This window comes from Melanerpes formicivorus, unplaced genomic scaffold, assembly GCF_026170545.1.
Source record: "Melanerpes formicivorus ecotype bairdi unplaced genomic scaffold, bMelFor1.0.p_v2 SCAF_13, whole genome shotgun sequence".
Classification (NCBI taxonomy): domain Eukaryota; kingdom Metazoa; phylum Chordata; class Aves; order Piciformes; family Picidae; genus Melanerpes; species Melanerpes formicivorus.
In genome coordinates, this window is record NW_027142365.1 from 1,264,592 (window position 1) to 1,280,966 (window position 16,375).

A 16,375-nucleotide genomic window follows, 5' to 3' on the forward strand; every position below is an offset into this window, starting at 1 on the left:
CAAACAGAACTTCCCTCTGGAAAGAGCCTGATGGAGTAGCAGAGAAGATGGCAGCAGCTCAGGAGGTTCCCTTCCCCCTCCACATCCTCAGCACCAGGCCCTGGTGGCAGCAGGGGACAGGGGGTGGGGTGGCCTTGGGGGGGTTCTGGCTGTTGTTCTGTACAGAGTCTGTTAAGGGAAATACAATCCTGCAGCCCACCCTGCCTGCCCTCCTGCTCCTGCCCTCCTCCTGCTCCTGCCCTCCTCCTGCTCCTGCCCTCCTCCTGCTCCTGCCCTCCTCCTGCTCCTGCCCTCCTCCTGTCCCTGCCCGCCCTCCTCCTGCTCCTGCCCTCCTCCTGCCCCTGCCTGCCCTCCTCCTGTCCCTGCCCGCCCTCCTCCTGCTCCTGCCCTCCTCCTGCCCCTGCCTGCCCTCCTCCTGCTCCTGCCCTCCTCCTGCCCCTGCCTGCCCTCCTCCTGCTCCTGCCCTCCTCCTGCTCCTGTCCCTGCCTGCCCTCCTCCTCCTCCTGCCCTCCTCCTCCTCCTGCCCCTGCCTGCCCTCCTCCTGCCCCTGCCCTCCTCCTCCTGCCCCTGCCCTGGTTAGCCACCTCAGAGGTTCTGGACACACTCCAGCCCCTCTGTCCTTGGGGTAAGGGACCCAGAACTGCCCCCAGGATGTGCAGTGTGGCCTCCCTGCCCTGCTGCTGCTGCCCACACCACTGCTGCTCCAGCCCAGGCTGCTGGAGGCCTCCTTGCCCCCCTGGGCACCCCCTGCCTCATCCCCAGCCGCTGGCACCAGCTGCCCCCACCAAGTCCTTTCCCAGCAGGCAGTTCCCAGCCCCTCTGCCCCCAGCCTGGAGCCTTCCTGGGGTCTGTGTGCCCCGAGGGCAGGAGCCAGCCCTTGGCCAGCCTGAGCCTCAGCCCATTGGCCTCACCCATGGCTCCAGCCTCTTCAGACCCCTCTGTGGAGCCCTCCTGGCCCTCCAGCAGACCACCACTGCCCCCCAGCTTGGTGCCACCTGCACACTGACCGAGGAAGCCTCAGTGCCCCCCAGCAGGTCATGGACAAAGAGCCTGCAGAGAGCTGGCCCCGGTGCTGAGCCCTGGGCAGCACCACTGGGGACCACTCACCAGCTGGGGTCCCCTCCATCCCCCACCACTCTCTAGGCTGAGCCAGGGAGCAGTTCCTCACCCAGGGGAGCCTCCCTCCCCCCCAGCCAGGTGGGGGTGCTGGAGCCACAGGGCACCCCAGCCCCCCCAATGAGCGTGGTGGGGCAGGAGGTGCCGTCCAAGTGATACATGAGGCCATTTATTGAGCGCTACAGACAGGGAGGAGGAGCCTGGGGGGTGAGGAGGAAGGCTGGGGGGCAGGGGAGGGGGCAGTAACTGTGCATCTATACAGGGGGGGCCAGGACGCCCCTGGCCGCTACATGGTCAGCTCCTGTGGGAGGAGAGCAGAAGGTCAGGACCCCCCCCAGCACCACGGGGTGGGGGTTTGGCCCCCCTGGTGGGGGTGGAGGGGAGTGTGAGGGGGGGGTCACCCTCCCCGGTGGTGGTGCTGGGGGGGTCGCCCTCCTCAGCAGTGGGGAGTGGGGTTGGGGGGGTGGGGGTGCGCCCTCCCTGGTGGTGGGGATGGGAGGGGGCTGTGGGGGGGGGGCAGCCTCCCCGGTGGCAGGGATGGGAGGGGGGCTGGGGGGGGGGGGGGGGGGGGTCAGCCTCCCCGGTAGCAGGGATGGGAGGGGGCTGGGGGGGGGGGGGGGTCAGCCTCCCCGGTGGCAGGGATGGGAGGGGGCTGTGGGGGGGGGGGGCAGCCTCCCCGGTGGCAGGGATGGGAGGGGGCTGTGGGGGGGGGGGTGTCAGCCTCCCCGGTGGCAGGGATGGGAGGGGGCTGTGGGGGGGGGGGGCAGCCTCCCCGGTGGCAGGGATGGGAGGGGGCTGTGGGGGGGGGGGGCAGCCTCCCCGGTGGTGGTGGTGGGGGGGTCGCCTTCCCCAGCAGTGGGGAGTGGGTTTGGGGGGTGGGGGTGCGCCCTCCCTGGTGGTGGGGATGGGAGGGGGCTGGGGGGGGGGGGGGGGGTGTCAGCCTCCCCGGTGGCAGGGATGGGAGGGGGGCTGGGGGGGGGGGGGGTGTCAGCCTCCCCGGTGGCAGGGATGGGAGGGGGGCTGGGGGGGGGGGGGGGGTGTCAGCCTCCCCGGTGGCAGAGATGGGAGGGGGCTGTGGGGGGGGTCAGCCTCCCCGGTGGCAGGGATGGGAGGGGGGCTGTGGGGGGGGGGTCAGCCTCCCCGGTGGCAGGGATGGGAGGGGGCTGTGGGGGGGTCCGGGGGGCGGCGCTCACCATGATGGCATTGACGATGTCGTTGTTGTTGTGCCGCAGCGCCCGCACGGCCTTGGGGCGCGAGACGTTGGCCTGTGCCATCACCAGCTCGATGTCCCTCACCTCCAGCCCGCTCTCGTCCACCTGCCGGGGCACCGGGGCAGCCGCGTCACCCCCCGCCGCCCCCCGCCCGCCCCGCCCGCGCCCCCGCGCCGCCGCTCACCTCCTCCTCCTCCTCGCTCTCCTCCTTGATGGTGAGGCTGGGGGCTGCCTCCGTGATCAGGGGGGAGTGCTCCAGGGGCACCTTGAACTTCTCTGCCGCAGCCTTGTGCACCTGCTGCGACAGGTCCTCGATCTGCGGGGACGGGGAGGGGGTCACACCGCTGGCCCCACGGCCCCCAGCCCCAAACCGACACCACCCCACGGGACAGCCCCTCCAGACCCACCCCGGGGGCCCCCAGCCCCAAACCGACACCAGCCCCACGGGACAGCCCCTCCAGACCCACCCCGGGGGCCACTAACCCCCTGGGACACCCCCAGGAGTCCCCCCGGGGGCGGGCAGACCTTGGCTTCCCCAAAGACGATGTAGATGTCGGAGGCGGGGCTCTTGAAGACGTCGGGCTTGGTGATGACGAAGAGGATGTTCTTGGACTTGCGGATGGTGATGCGTGTGACGCCGTGGATCTGCCGCAGCCCCAGCTTCGACATGGCCTGCCCGGGGGGGCGCACGCACGGCTCAGCCCCTGCCCCCCGCCCCGGGGCCACGGCGCCGTCCCTGCACCCCCGCCAGCCCACCTCAAGGTCTCCAGGCCCACGAGAGACCTCCCGGCCTCACCTGGGGACCCCAGCCCCGTGGGGGGCTTCCCAACCCACCTGGGGGGCTCCGACTCACGAAGGATCGCCCCCAGCCCCTCCAGGGTCCTGCCAACCCCGCCTGGACACCCCCAGCCCAACAGAAGACCTTTCAGCTCCACGTGGTGACCCTTAGCCCCATGGAAGACCCCCAGCCCCCCCCCAGGGAGGACCCCCAGCCCCCTCAGGGGGTCCCAGCCCACCTTCCTGGCCTTCTTCTCGCTGCGGCTCTGCTTGGCCTTGCTGACAGTCTCCTCCCCGGTGCCCAGCGAGTGGGTGAGCTGCGCCTGCCAGAGACCCAGGGGTGAGGCAGCTCCAGCCCCAGCCCCCCGCAGGGGGTCCCCAGAACCCCCCAGGAGCCCCTCCAGCACCTCCCTCACCTGGCTCTGGGCTGCTGGTGGCTCTGAGCCCTCAGGTTCCTCCAGCTCTGGGATGGATTCATCATTGCTCTCCGACTCGTTACAGGACCCTGCGGCCAGGCAGAGGGCTGGGATGGAGGCAGCCCCCTCACGACCCCCCAAAACAGAGGGTGACCCCCCCAAACACAGGGTGACCCCCCCCAAACACAGGGTGACCCCCCCCAAACACAGGGTGACCCCCCCCAGGGAGCTCTCCTCTCACCTTTGTGGTTGGGCTCGCAGCGGTGGGGGGCTGGGGGCTGCTTGTCCTGCTGCAGGTGCTGGGTGTCAGGGCAGGGGTCTGCAGCATCCCCATCACTGGAGGAGCTGGACTCGGACTGGAGGGAGCCCCGGGGGGGTCCCCTGCCCGCCACGCTGCCTGGCGCCACCTGCCGGCCGCGGGCATCCTTCTCCTTCCGTGGGGAGGGCTGAGGGGCTGCAGGGGGTAGGGGCTGAGCTGGTGCTGGACCCCCCCCAAATCTACCTTCTGGGGGGTTCAAGCCAACCTGCACATCTCCATCACCTACCTGGGGACAGCCCCAAAGGGGACCCCCAGCAGCCCACCACGGGTGATGAGCACCCAGGTCCCACACAGCCCCCCCATGATGAGCTGGTGGTGGCCCCCTAGAATCCACCCTCTGTGGGGCTGAACCCCCCCTGCTCACCCCCACCAGCCACCTGAGGACCCCCAAGGTGACCCTCAGCACCCCCAGCGTGGGTGATGCCCACCTGGGTCCCTCACAGCCCCCCCGGAGATGGATGGGAGGGGTGTGGGAGGGACTGACCTCATGGGACCCCCACCCCCAATCCACCTTCCATAGGGACGAACCCCCCCAAGGTGACCCTGAGCACCCCACCGCGGGTGGCACGCGTGGGTGAGGGCTGGGGGGGGTCTCCTACCTTCGAGGTGCTTCCTGGAGGCTGGCAGGACGGGTGGCCGCTCCTCGCCGGCGGGGAGCCCTGAGGTGTCCTGGGGGGCACGGCCTGGGGCCGGGCAGGGCGGGGGGGAGGAGGAGGAGTGGGACGCAGCAGCAAGAGGAGGCACTTGGCTGAGTTTGGGGGGCACGGGGCAGGGGGGCGGCGAGGGGCTGGGGGTCTCGGGGTGGGTTTGGGGAGCGGCAGCCCCCGCCGCTTCCCCGGCGCCTGGAGGGGGCGGGGGGCTGGACGAAGCCCCCTCCCCCACCATCGCCTCCTTCTCCTCGAGGGGGGCTGGGGGCAGGACTTTGGCTTGGGTGTCCCCAGAGGGCCGGGTCGGGGGCTCCTCCTGCGCCCCCCCCTCGCCGCGGGGGCTCTGCGGGGGCTTGGGGGCTTTGGGGAGGTGCCGGGGGGCAGGGAGGGCCCCGAAGGAGCCTCTCAGCATGGCGGTGACCTCCTGGTGGTCCTCCTGCCGCCCCCCGCCCCCCGAAAAGGCACCAGGTGTTTGGAGCGGGTCCAGGGGGGCCGGGGGCGCCCCCACGTACACCTCCCGCTCCGAGGCCGTGAAGATGGACCGGGGGCGCTGCGGGGCGGGGGGGGCACCACGCTTGTCTTCCTCCTCCTCAGCAGCGGATGGGAGCCGCGGGGCTGCCGGGGGGCTGCCCTCGGGGGCCACGAAGGAGCTGGAGTCAGTGCGGGAGGGAGAGGTCTCCAGCAGCTCCGGGCAGGACTCCTCCGAGGAGCTGGTGCCTGCCTCCCACCCCTCGGGGTGCCCTGGGGGCGGTGCCAGGCTCTCCCCCGGCAGCCCGGGACAGGCGGGGGCTGGGGGCTCAGCAGCCAAAGCCATCCTGGCCACCTCCTCCTCGCTGGACTCCTCCTGGGGCAAGGGGCACGGTGCCTCGGTGCCATCTGGCAGGTTGGCAGTCACCAGTGGTGCCAGGTTGGGGTTGGTGGCTACAGTGTCTGCTTCATCAGGTGGGCTGGGGGGCACCGGTGGCAGCAGGGTGGTGGCCACAGCCTCTGCTGGGCTGGGTACCTCTGGTGGCATCAGGTCAGAGTTGGTGGCCACAGCCTCTGCTGGGCTGGGTACCTCTGGTGGCATCAGGTCAGAGTTGGTGGCCACAGCCTCTGCTGGGCTGGGTGCCTCTGGTGGCATCAGGTCAGAGTTGGTAGCCACAGCATCAGCCTCATCTGGTGGGCTGGGTGCCACCACTGGCACCAGGCTGGTAGCTGTGCTGTCTGGGCTGGGTGTCTCTGGTGGCATCGTGGTGACCACACTGTCTGGCTCATCTGGCAGGCTGGGTGCCACCACTGGCACCTGGTTGGTGGCCTCAGTGTCTGGCTCCTCTGGCAGGCTGGGTGCCACCGGTGGATCCAGGCTGGTAGCTGTGCTGTCTGAGCTGGGTGTCTCTGGTGGCATCGTGGTGTCCACCTCATCTGGCAAGATAGGCATCACTGATGGCATCAGGGTGGTGGCCTCAGTGTCTGGCTCATCTGCCAGGCTGGGTGCCACCCCTGGCACCTGGTTGGTGGCCTCAGTGTCTGGCTCATCTGGCAGGCTGGGTGCCACCCCTGGCACCAGGTTGGTGGCCTCAGTGTCTGGCTCATCTGCCAGGCTGGGTGCCACCCCTGGCACCAGGCTGGTAGCTGTGGTGTCTGGGCTGGGTGTCTCTGGTGGCATCGTGGTGGCCTCAGTGTCCAGCGAGCTGAGTGTCACTGATGGCACCAGGGTGGCATCCACGGTGTCCACCTCATCTGGCAAGATAGGCATCACTGATGGCATCAGGGTGGTAGCCTCAGTGTCTGGAGAGCTGGCTGTCACCAGGTTGGGGGTGGTGGCGTCACTGTCTGGCTCCTCTGGCAGGCTGGGTACCACCGGTGGATCCAGGCTGGTAGCTGTGCTGTCTGGGCTGGGTGTCTCTGGTGGCATCGTGGTGTCCACCTCATCTGGCAAGATAGGCATCACTGATGGCATCAGGGTGGTGGCCTCAGTGTCTGGCTCCTGTGGTGGGCTGGGTGCCACCCCTGGCAGCTGGTTGGTGGCCTCAGTGTCTGGCTCATCTGGTGGGCTGGGTGCCACCCCTGACAGCTGGTTGGTGGCCTCAGTGTCTGGCTCATCTGGTGGGCTGGGTGCCACCCCTGGCACCTGGTTGGTGGCCTCAGTGTCTGGCTCATCTGGTGGGCTGGGTGCCACCCCTGGCACCAGGTTGGTGGCCTCAGTGTCTGGCTCATCTGGCGGGCTGGGTGCCACCCCTGGCAGCTGGTCAGGGGTGTCCAGCTCCTCTGGTGGGCTGGGCATCACGGGTGGCACCACGGCGGTGGCCACAGCGCCCTGCTCGTCGTGGCCATCAGTGGCTGCCAGCTCGCTGCTCCCCTCTCTCGCTGTGCCAAGCTCGTGGTCGCTGTCACCATCACCATCGCTGCCAGGGCCGCCCCGGTGCTCCCCGTTGGCTGGTGCCACAGTATCCCCTTGGAGCCCATCAGTCTGGGGGTCCCTGGCCTCCCCAGAGCAGAGGCTGGGGGGCTGCAGGGCACTGCTGCTCGCCACCAGCTCTGTGCTGGCATCCTCCTTCGCCACCAGCTCCTCCTCAGCACCTGGCGCCTGCGCTGGCTCCTGCGGGACATCAGCCTCCGGCAGCGAGACCTCCTCCGGCTCCGAGGAGGAAGAGGCAGAGGTGAGGAAGGCTTCGCCATCTGGCTCCACGCCAGCCTCTCCGGAAGGCGCTGGGGGTGCCCTGCTGCCGCCGTGCTCCTGCACCGCTGCTGCCACCCGCTCGGCGCCGAGGTCCCCCGCGGCGGTCGCCTCCCCGAGGCGGTGCGGCGGCGACCCCTGCCCGGAGCCGGCTGGGGCCAGCCCGGCGTGAAGGTGGAGCTCGATGCCGCCGTGCCCGGGGGCGCGGGTGCCGGGGGGCGCCGCGGCAGCCGTGCCCCCAGCCTCGGTGCCCAGGGCGTGGCGCTCGGTGCCGTAGAGCCGCTCGTCCTCCTCGCCGTCGTAGGCGGCGGAGTCGGAGGAGGCTGAAGTGTCGTCGTGGAAGGCGAAGGACTCATCCACCCCCTCCGTGATGGAGGTCTCCGAGAGCGAGCGCAGGAAGGAGGCTGAGGTGCTGCCACCTTCCTCCTCCTCCTCTTCTTCCTCTTCCTCCTCCTCCTCCTCCTCCCCGGAGAGGGGCAGGCTGGCCGTGCCGGGGGGCAGCGGGGTGATCTCCACAGCCTCCGCCTGGAAGAGGAGGCTGCCCCGGAACGGGAGCAGAGCCGCCGGGATCAGACCCGCACCGGGCAGCTCCTCCAGCCCTGACACCTCCCACTCCTCTTCCTCTGGCGTCTGTCCATCCTCCTCCTCCTCGTCATCCTCCAGCGGGGTGAAGGGTCCATCCTCCTCCTCGAGGGGCGGCGGGGTGAAGTCGGGAGGCTCCTCCAAGCTCAGCGCCATCATGCTCTCAGCCTCCGCCAAGCCTTCGGCCTCGGCCACCAGGTTGGGGGAGCAGGATGGGGAGGTGCTGGCAGTGCCCGAGGACCCCCAGCTGCCCCCCTCGGCCGTCATGTAGGAGCCTGAGGGGGAGGTGGGGGGCGAGCAGAGCCCCTCGCTCTCCCCGTCCGTCTGCTCCTCCCCCTGGGGGGCCGCCAGAGCTCTGGACCCTCCCAAACGGACTGGGGTGGAGGGGGCTGTGAAGAACAGGTCGGGGTCCAAGCTGGAGGTCTGGGCTCTCCCCGTGGTGGGGGTCTCAGCTGCTGAGTGGCTTTGGGGGTCTTTGGTGGGAGCAGGGAAGGGACAAGGCACAGTGGGACCCCCCCGGGGTTCAGGGTGGGGGGCAGGGGACTGGGTCTCCTCCCCCATCACGATGCGGGTGTCCAGGGGGTCAGTTTTTTGGGGGGGTGGTCTGCAGGCTTCAGTTGGGGGGGCAGCAGTGGGGGGGCTGGGGTCACAGCTGGCCCCCTCGGGCTGTGGCCGAGCTTCCTCCTTGGCTGGCATCGGTGGGGGGGCTGTGGAAAGAGAGGACCCCCCCCATTAGTGCCACGGAACCCCCCCAAGGGTCAGCTGGTGATGGGGGGGGAGAACCAGGCTGATGTCCCCCCCACAGTGCCACTGAACCTTGTGGTGACCCCCACCCAAAACACGTGGCGCTTAAGGGGGGGGGCACCACAAGGTTAAGTGACTCTGAGGTGGGGAGGGGGGCACCACAAACCAGCAGCCCCCTCCCCAAATTGCCCCTCTCTGGTGGCACCAAGATGCAGCTGAATTGGGGGGGGGACACACACACCACAAACCCAGATGTCCCCAAGCCAAGGAGACCCCATGGTGGGGGAACACCACAAACAAGGTGACCCCCACCCCGAGCCCCTGGGGGGGTCTCTACAGACTCAGGGGACACCAAGGGGGGGTATGGGAGGAGGGAAGGGGACAGCAAAAGCCCCCCCAGGCCTCCAGCCCCTCACTAGGGGTCTGGGGGTCCAAAGATGCAACTGAACAAGGTGTGGGGGGGAAGGGGCACAAATTCAGGTGTCCCCAAGATGAAGGGGACCCCTTCATGGGGGGTAACACACGGCACACCCCACCCCCCCCAAACCACCCCCAGCACAACCAACTCTGCCCCCCAGCACCACCACCCCTTCAAGGGCACCGTGCCCCCTGAGTCTGGGGGTCCTCAGTCCCCCCATTTGCCTACTGAAGGAGGAGCTCAGCCCCCATCCAACCCCAGCAGCACCCCAAAAATCTCCCTCCCCCCCCAGCTTTGCTGTCCATCCCCCCCCCCCCCCCCCCCGTTACCTGAGCCCCCCAGGGGCTGCTCCATGGGGCAGAAGCGACTGGAACCCACCGGAACCCACCGAGCCCCAGTCCCAGCACCCAACCCGGCAGAGCCCCCCCTGCTCCCCCCCGGGGAGTTTATAGGGGGTGGGGGGTGGGGGCAGGGGCCGCAGGGGCGGCTGGGAAAGGGGGGGAGGGGCCTCACCTGGGTATTTGCAGGTGTGGGCATAAAGGGGGGGGGATAGGTTATGGCCCCCCTCCCTGTGAAAGGGTCTGGGATGGCTTATTGCCTGCTGCCGCCGCCTTCGGGGCCCCTGGGGGGCTCCTTTGCGGGGGGCCCTGGGGTCCTGCGCCCTTCTCCCCTGCTCGTGTTGGGCTGGGGGGGGCTGGGGGGAGTGTTGGCATCCCCTCCGCGCTGCCCTCCCCCTCCCCTCCGCGCTGCCCTCCCTCCCTGCAGCCCCTATTTCGGGGTGACCAACCGCACCCCCCCGACACGGCTGCGGGGGTCGCTGAGGCCCGCGGTGAGGGGGTGACACCGAGGACCCCCCCCTGCACATCCTGGCTGTCCCCATTTCCCCCGGACCCCCCGGGGGGGTGGTGGTGACATCAGCACAGGGTGACCTTGGGGGCCTGGCCTCAGTTTCCCCCACCCGGAGGGGTCTGCGGGCGGCAATGGGGAGGGGGTCTGCGGGCGGCAATGGGGGGGAGCTCAGCCTCCCCACGGCGCCGAGCCCCCCCGCCCGCCGGGCCTGGGGGGGATGACACACGGCACGGGGACACAAGCCACGGCTGGGGGGAGGGGAGGTCCTCCGGCGGGGGGAAGGGTTGGCTGTCCCCCAAAGTCCACCTGCGCCGCCCCGGGGCAGCCACCGCGGCCAAGCCGCTGCCCTGCGTTCCCTCCGACCTCCATCCCCTCTGCTCCATCCTCACCTCTCCATCCCCCCATCCCAAATCCTTCCATCCTCCATCCCTTGTTCCTCTGTCCCACATTTCTCCGCCCTGCATCCCTGGATCACCCATCCCACAGCCCTGTCCTCCGTGCCCTATCCTTTTCTCCATCCCCGCATCCCCTGTCCCTGCGTTCCCCAGCCCTGCGTCCCCATCCCTCCGTCCCCATCCTTCCCTCCTCCATCTCTCCCCTCCCTGTCCCACATTTCTCCATCCCATAACCCTGCCTTTCTCCACCCTTCCCCTCCCCATCCCTGCATCCCACATTTCTCCATCCTCCCCTCCCGTCTCTCTCCTCCATCTCCTATCCCTCCACCCCAAATCCCACATTCCTCCCTGCCCCCCACCCCAGATCCCTGCGCCCCCCCAACCATACCCTGCATTCCCCCCCATATCCCCCCATCCCGTACCCCAACCCCCCCGTTTGCCGACCCCACGTTTCTCCCTCACCCCGCCCCGTACCCCCAGCCCCCCCCAGTCTCCCCCTTTCTCCCTGCCCCATCCCCCCCGCGCCTCACCTGCCTCCTTGCCCGCCGGCATTCCCGGCTGCTGCTCCGCGCCGCCCCCCCCGTGGCTCCGCAGCGCGGATTCCCCGGACATGGCGGCGGCTCGGGGCGGGGGGTCCGGGGGGGTCCCCGCTGGCAGCCCCCGGCCCCTGCGCCTCGGGCTGGGCGCGGGCGGTGCGCCGGGAGCGGCGGAGCGGCGGCTGGGCTGGGCGGGGGCGGGGGCAGCGCGGCTGATGTCAGCGCGGGGGGGGGGGCCGGGGGTGGGTTTTTGGTTGCTTTTTGGGTGCTTTTGTTGCCTTTTCCCCTGATTTCCTTCTTTTTTCCCTTTGCTCTTCTCCCCCCCCGAGCAATTCTGCCTCAGGTTCGCTCCCGGGGCTGCGGCTCCGCGGCCCTGCGCCTTTTGTCCTCAGCCTTTCACGCCGCCGATTATTTGCCTCCTCTTCACCCCCCCCAGCCCCCCCCGGAGCTTTTTTTTCCCGAGCTTTCTTGTCCTGAGCTTTTCCTCCCTGAGCTTTTTTTCCCCCCCCGATCTCTTTTTTCCTGATGATTTTCTATTCCTGAAGGTTTTTTTCCCCCCTTCCGATTTTCATTCCCTGTTTATTTTCTCCTGGTGATTTCCCCCCCCCCAGCCCCCCCTCCCCGTCCCTCCGGATTAGTTTCTTCCTCTTCTTTTTCCTGATCATTTTCCCTTCATCCTTACCCTGATTCCCTTTCCCTATTTCCCCCCTGATTATTTTTCTCCTCATTTTCTCCCTGATTGTTCTTTTCCCTCCCTCCCCCCCCAACCCTTTGATTGTTTTCCCCCCCGATTATTTTCTCTGTTATTTTTCCCCCTCCTGATTCTTTTCTTCCTCTTTTCCTCCTCTCTGATTATTTTCCCCCGATTCTTTTGTCCCTTTTTCCCCCCTCCTGATTCTTTTTCCTTGGTTCTTTATCCCCCCCCCCCCCCCCGGGATTATTTTTTTCCCCCTCCTGATTCTTTCTCTGGATTCCTTTTCTCCTCTCTCCCTCCCCCCCCCCCAATTATTTCTTCCTCCTCATTATTTTCCCCTCATTATTTCCTCCTGATGATTTTGTTCCTCTTTGGTTTCCTCCCTGCTTTGTTCCTTTCCTGCTTCCTCCCCCTTCGATTATTTTGCCTTTTTTCCCCTCATTGATTTCGTTTCCTGATGATTTCATTCCTGATTTGATTCCCCTTTCCCCCCCTGATTATTTTATCCCCTCCCCCCCCCCCCCCATTATTTCCCCCCCTGGTTATTTCATTGCTTCCCCCTCCCCCCCCCGGTTGTTTCCTTCCTCCTTCCCCTCCCTGCCTCTATTCCCTTTGCTTTCCCTCTCTCTTTCCTTCTCCTTTTGTTCCTCTGCTTCCTAATTTCTTTCATCATTTGCCTTCCATTTTCTTTCCCCCTAATTATTTTCCCTGATTAGTTTTCCCCTCCTCCCCCCTCCCCCCCCCCCTTTCCCTTCCCCCCCCTCCCCCCCCTGCCTTTTCCTCTCCCCCCCCTGCCGGGAGCAGGCAGGGAGGCTCCTGGGGGGCGGTCTGGGGGGCCCGGGGGGGTCCCCTTCCCCCTCAGTGTCCCTCACTTCCAGCAGGAGGATTTTGGTCCCCCCCAAAAGGGGCTGAGCCGCCGGGGGGGGTCCTGGCTGTGGCTGCTATTTGAGGGGGGGTCCCCAAATGCTGTTGTGTGCCCCCCCCTGCCCCCCCCCCCCCGAGTGTCCCCAGGGCCTGGGGACCGCTGGGTGCCTGCAGGGTTGCCATGGGAACGGCCCCGGGGCTCCCTGCTGACAGGCAGGAGGAGGAGGAGGAGGAGAGGAAGGCTCCTTGGCAACGCTGGGGGGGGTGGGGTGGTACCACCCCTGAGGAGAACAGGGAGGGACAGACAGACAGACAGACGTCTGGCTGCTGGGATGCAGGAATGGAGATGCCCAGGGTGGGATTGGGCCACCCCCAGACCCCCCCCGTGCCACCCCCAGCCCCCCCCGTGCCACCCCCAGACCCCCCCCGTGCCACCCCCAGCCCCCCCTGTGCCACCCCCAGCCCCCCCCTGTGCCACCCCCCAGGCTCCCCCTGTGCCACCCCCAGCCCCCCCCTGTGCCACCCCCAGGCCCCCCCCGTGCCACCCCCAGGCCCCCCCCGTGCCACCCCCAGCCCCCCCCGTGCCACCCCCAGCCCCCCCCGTGCCACCCCCAGGCCCTGTGGACCCTTCCTTGTGCCACTGAAGGGGGCTGGGGGGGAAACTGAGGCAGGGCCTGAGAGCACAGAGAGTGCCAGTGCCTGGCACTGGAGCCTGGCACCGGGCACAGCAGGGGCTGGCTGGCACCCTGGGCACTCAGTGAGGCTGGCACTGGGTAGGGTGGGCTGCCAGCTGTCACCCTGAGCACCCAGAGAAGCTGGCACTGGCACCTTGGGGTGCTGGCTGCCCCCCCAGGCACTGAACAAAGCTGGCACTGGGCACAGCAGGGTGCTGGCTGCCCCCCCAGGCACCCAGCAAGGCTGGCACCAAGGCTGGTGATGCTGGGTGCCAGGAGCAGCCTGAGCTGTGACTCAGCAGCCCAGCACTGCCATGGCCTCCTCCTGGCACAGGGCACAAGGGGCTGTGCCCACCACAGCTTTTATTTGTGTGGGGGGGGGGCCAGCAGGCTGTGCCCCTGCCCCCAGAGGGGGGTGGCAGGGGAGGTGCCAAGGTCCACAGGGGCCAGCTGGCTGCTGACCTACCCCCCAGAGCCCTGGCTGGCAGCTGGCAGCACTGCACCACCCTGCCCAGGCTGCTGCTCACCCCCCCTGCTCCCTGCTGGCACAGCTCAGGGTCACTGCCTGGGGGGTTGAGAGGAGGGCACCCACCCGGGGGTGCCCATGGCCTGTGGGGCAGCAGCTGACCCCTCCCAGCTGCAGCCCCACCAGGGCTCTCTGTGCCCACTCTGGGGGTCCCAGGGCTCTCTGTGCCCACTCTGGTCCCAGGGCTCTCTGTGCCCGCTCTGGGGGGTCCCAGGGGGCCCCTGGGGCTCTCCCATGCCCACTTTCAGGGTCGTGGAGCTCTGCCTGTGCCCATGCCAGGGGTTCCAGAGCTCTTCTGTGCCTGTTTTGGGTGCCATGAGGCTCTCCCATGCCCACTCTGGGGGGTCCTGGGGCTCTCTCATGCCCACTTGGAGGCGTTTGGGGTACTCCCAAGCCCATTCTGGAGGCCCCAGGGCTCTCCTGTGCCTGTGCTGGGTGCTTGGGGCTCCCCCATGCCCACCCTGAGGGACCCTGGGCTCTTGAATGCCCACCTGGAGGGACTCTGGGGGTCCCAGGGCTGGGAGCAGCACAGCACAGGGGCTGGCAGTGCCCCTCCTGCCCAGGGCCCAGTGCCTGGCAGCAGGCAGCAGAGGAGGCTGCAGGGGCAGGGGGGGCTGCAGGGGGGCTGCAGGGGGCAGGGAGGGGGGCAGGGGGCAGGGAGGGGGCAGGGGCAGGGGGGGCTGCAGGGGGCTGCAGGGGGCTGCAGGGGCAGGGAGGGGGGCAGGGGGGGGCTGCAGGGGGCTGCAGGGGCAGGGGGGGCTGCAGGGGGGCTGCAGGGGCAGGGGGGCTGCAGGGGCAGGGAGGGGGCAGGGGGGGCTGCAGGGGGGGCTGCAGGGGCAGGGGGGGCTGCAGGGGGGCTGCAGGGGCAGGGGGGGGCTGCAGGGGGGCTGCAGGGGGCAGGGGGGCTGCAGGGGCAGGAGGGGGCAGGGGGGCTGCAGGGGCAGGAAGCCAGGGCACTGTCCAGGGGGGGTTTATTGGCAGGGGCAGGCTGGGCTGAGCCGGGGGGGCCCAGCCGGGGGGGGCCCAGCAGGGGGGGCCCAGCAGGGGTCAGCTTGCCAGCTCCCTGCCCAGGGCCTTCTGCAGCTTGTCCCTGAGGTAGGCTCTGCGCTGCCGCTCCAGCTTCAGCTCCAGGAACTCGTAGTGAGGAACCTGCAGGCACAGGGGGGGCACCAGGGCTGCTGGGGGGCACCAGGGCTCCTGGGGGGCACCAGGGCTGCTGGGGGGGCACCAGGGCTCCTGGGGGGGCAGCAGGGATGCTGGGGGGGGGCAGCAGGGATGCTGGGGGTCATCAGAGCCCCTGGGGGGGCAGCAGGGCCAGGCAGATGCCAGGGGCTCTGGGCTGCCACGTGCCCTGGGGGCAGGCCAGCCTGGGGCAGGGGGCAGCTGCTTGCCCAGGAGGCAGCCAGCCTCCCCCTGCAGGGCTCTGTGCCTGCCAGCAGGGCCAGGATTAGCTGCAGGGAGCTCAGCCATGCCCTGGCTGCAGCTCCTTAAGCCCTGCCCTGCCCTGCTCCCCCCCAAGGCCCCCCCTGGCCCCCTGGGGCTGCTGACAGGTGGCCTGCAGGGGGATCAGGGGGGGCTAATCCTGGCTGCTGACCTGCTGAGCCACCCCACACACCCAGCCAGGCCTCAGGGCAGGCTCTGCCCTGGCAGGAGCAGCTGGCAGCACCCCAGGGGTGGCAGCAGGGAGGCCTGCTCCTGGGTCATGGCCTGGGTGCTCCTGGGTCAAGCCCCTGGCTCCTGGGCTGGCTCCTGGCCATCCCCAGGCTCCTGAGGCTGCTCCCTGGGGGCTGTGCTCCTGGCTGCTGTCCTCCCTGCCCTTCACAGGGGCAGGTCATGGCCCTGCCCCCCAGCTCTGAGCCCCTCCAGGCTGCTCCCTGGGAGGGGGCAGAGAGCTGCTGGCCAGTGGGGGTCACCTGCTTGGCCTGGCAGAGGGAACACCACAGCCCCACTGGGACACCCCCAGCAGGGACCCCCACAGGTGAGGAGAGCCTCATGAAGAGCCTGGTGGCATGAGGAGCCCCCCAGTGTTCTGTGGGTGCTGAGGGGGTGGCAGCCACCAGAGGGGAGGAGGGGGAGGATGGGGAGGAGGAGGGGAGGGGGGGGGAGGGGGGGGAGGGGAGAGAGGGGGGGAGGAGGGGAGGGGGGGGAGGGGGGGGGAGGTCACCCACTCCAGCTGGGGGGTGGAGAACCCCAGGCTGCCCCTGGGACACCGAGCCCAGGACCACCCAGGTGTGGGGAGCCACAGCATCATGAGGAGCCCCCAAGGAACGCTGCAGGGGGCACTGGGGGGGGCGCAGGGCCCCAGGGGCACCCCCCAGGTACTGACCTCCACCAGCAGGAAGCCAGCGGCCTGCAGGTGGCGCCCGCGCCAGGGCGTAGCGACCCAGCAGCTCCTTGCTCCTGCTGCTGAAGTTGGAGAACTCCCAGCGCAGGAAGGCAACCCTGGGGGCACAGAGGGGGCAGGGGCAGCAGGGGCAGGGGGCAGCAGGGGCAGCCCAGCTGCAGCTGCCAGCAAGCCCTGGCTCCACAGGGAGCCACAGAGCTCTTTGGGCTGGAAGAGAGCCCTGAGGTCAGGGAGGCCAACCCTGGGCCCAGCAGTGCCAGGGCAGCACCAACCCTGGCCCCAGGGCAGCACCAACCATGGGCCCCCAGGGCAGCACCAACCATGGCCCCAGGGCAGCACCAACCATGGCCCCAGGGCAGCACCAACCATGGCCCCAGGGCAGCACCAACCCTGGGCCCAGGGCAGCACCAACCATGGCCCTCAGCACCACAGCTCTGAAACCCCTCCAGGGCTGGGGACTGCAGCACTGCCCTGGGCAGCCTGGGCCAGGCCTGGACAGCCCTCAAGGGGCAGAAATTGTTCCTCAGGTCCAACCTAAACCTCCCCTGGGGCATCCTAAGGCCATTTCCTCTTGCTCCTGGGGAGCAGAGCCCAACCCCCCCTG

General features: G+C 69.1%; 2 protein-coding genes across 4 annotated transcripts in view; both read right to left on the reverse strand.

Moving 5' to 3' along the window:
* Positions 1–1,264: 1,264 nt before the first annotated feature.
* On the reverse strand, positions 1,265–11,111 carry NACAD (NAC alpha domain containing). Of its 3 annotated transcripts, none has more exons than XM_068145784.1 (9): positions 10,664–11,110; positions 4,439–8,434; positions 3,762–3,974; positions 3,521–3,609; positions 3,344–3,427; positions 2,853–2,999; positions 2,512–2,643; positions 2,310–2,432; positions 1,265–1,417 (listed from the first exon to the last, which is right to left on the reverse strand). In XM_068145784.1, the coding sequence occupies exons 1-9, from the start codon at positions 10,743–10,745 to the stop codon at positions 1,403–1,405; spliced, it is 4,881 nt and encodes a 1,626-aa protein (XP_068001885.1). In that variant the 5' UTR covers positions 10,746–11,110; the 3' UTR covers positions 1,265–1,402. The 3 variants fall into 3 exon arrangements, with proteins under 3 accessions (XP_068001885.1, XP_068001886.1, XP_068001887.1); XM_068145785.1 differs by lacking the exon at positions 10,664–11,110 and adding an exon at positions 9,219–9,266; XM_068145786.1 differs by lacking the exon at positions 3,762–3,974 and having other exon boundaries at positions 10,664–11,111.
* A 3,238-nt stretch (positions 11,112–14,349) lies between these two features.
* The window catches only part of TBRG4 (transforming growth factor beta regulator 4), a 10,559-nt gene continuing 8,533 nt past the window's right edge, over positions 14,350–16,375 (reverse strand). Inside the window, 3 exon segments of the mRNA XM_068145795.1 lie at positions 14,350–14,576; positions 15,754–15,789; positions 15,791–15,969. Coding sequence (XP_068001896.1) covers positions 14,475–14,576; positions 15,754–15,789; positions 15,791–15,969 — 317 coding nt within the window. The 3' untranslated portion in view covers positions 14,350–14,474.

What these genes read in the sequence shown, in the direction of transcription:
- NACAD (XM_068145784.1), bottom strand. Translation starts at nt 10,745, where the DNA reads ATGTCCGGGGAATCCGCGCTGCGGAGCCACGGGGGGGGCGGCGCGGAG. An exon ending in GCCGGCGGGCAAGGAGGCAG is followed by an intron (nt 8,435 to 10,663) that starts GTGAGGCGCGGG and finishes CTCTTTCCACAG; the next exon opens with CCCCCCCACCGATGCCAGCC. An exon ending in CTGCGAGCCCAACCACAAAG is followed by an intron (nt 3,610 to 3,761) that starts GTGAGAGGAGAG and finishes GCCTGGCCGCAG; the next exon opens with GGTCCTGTAACGAGTCGGAG.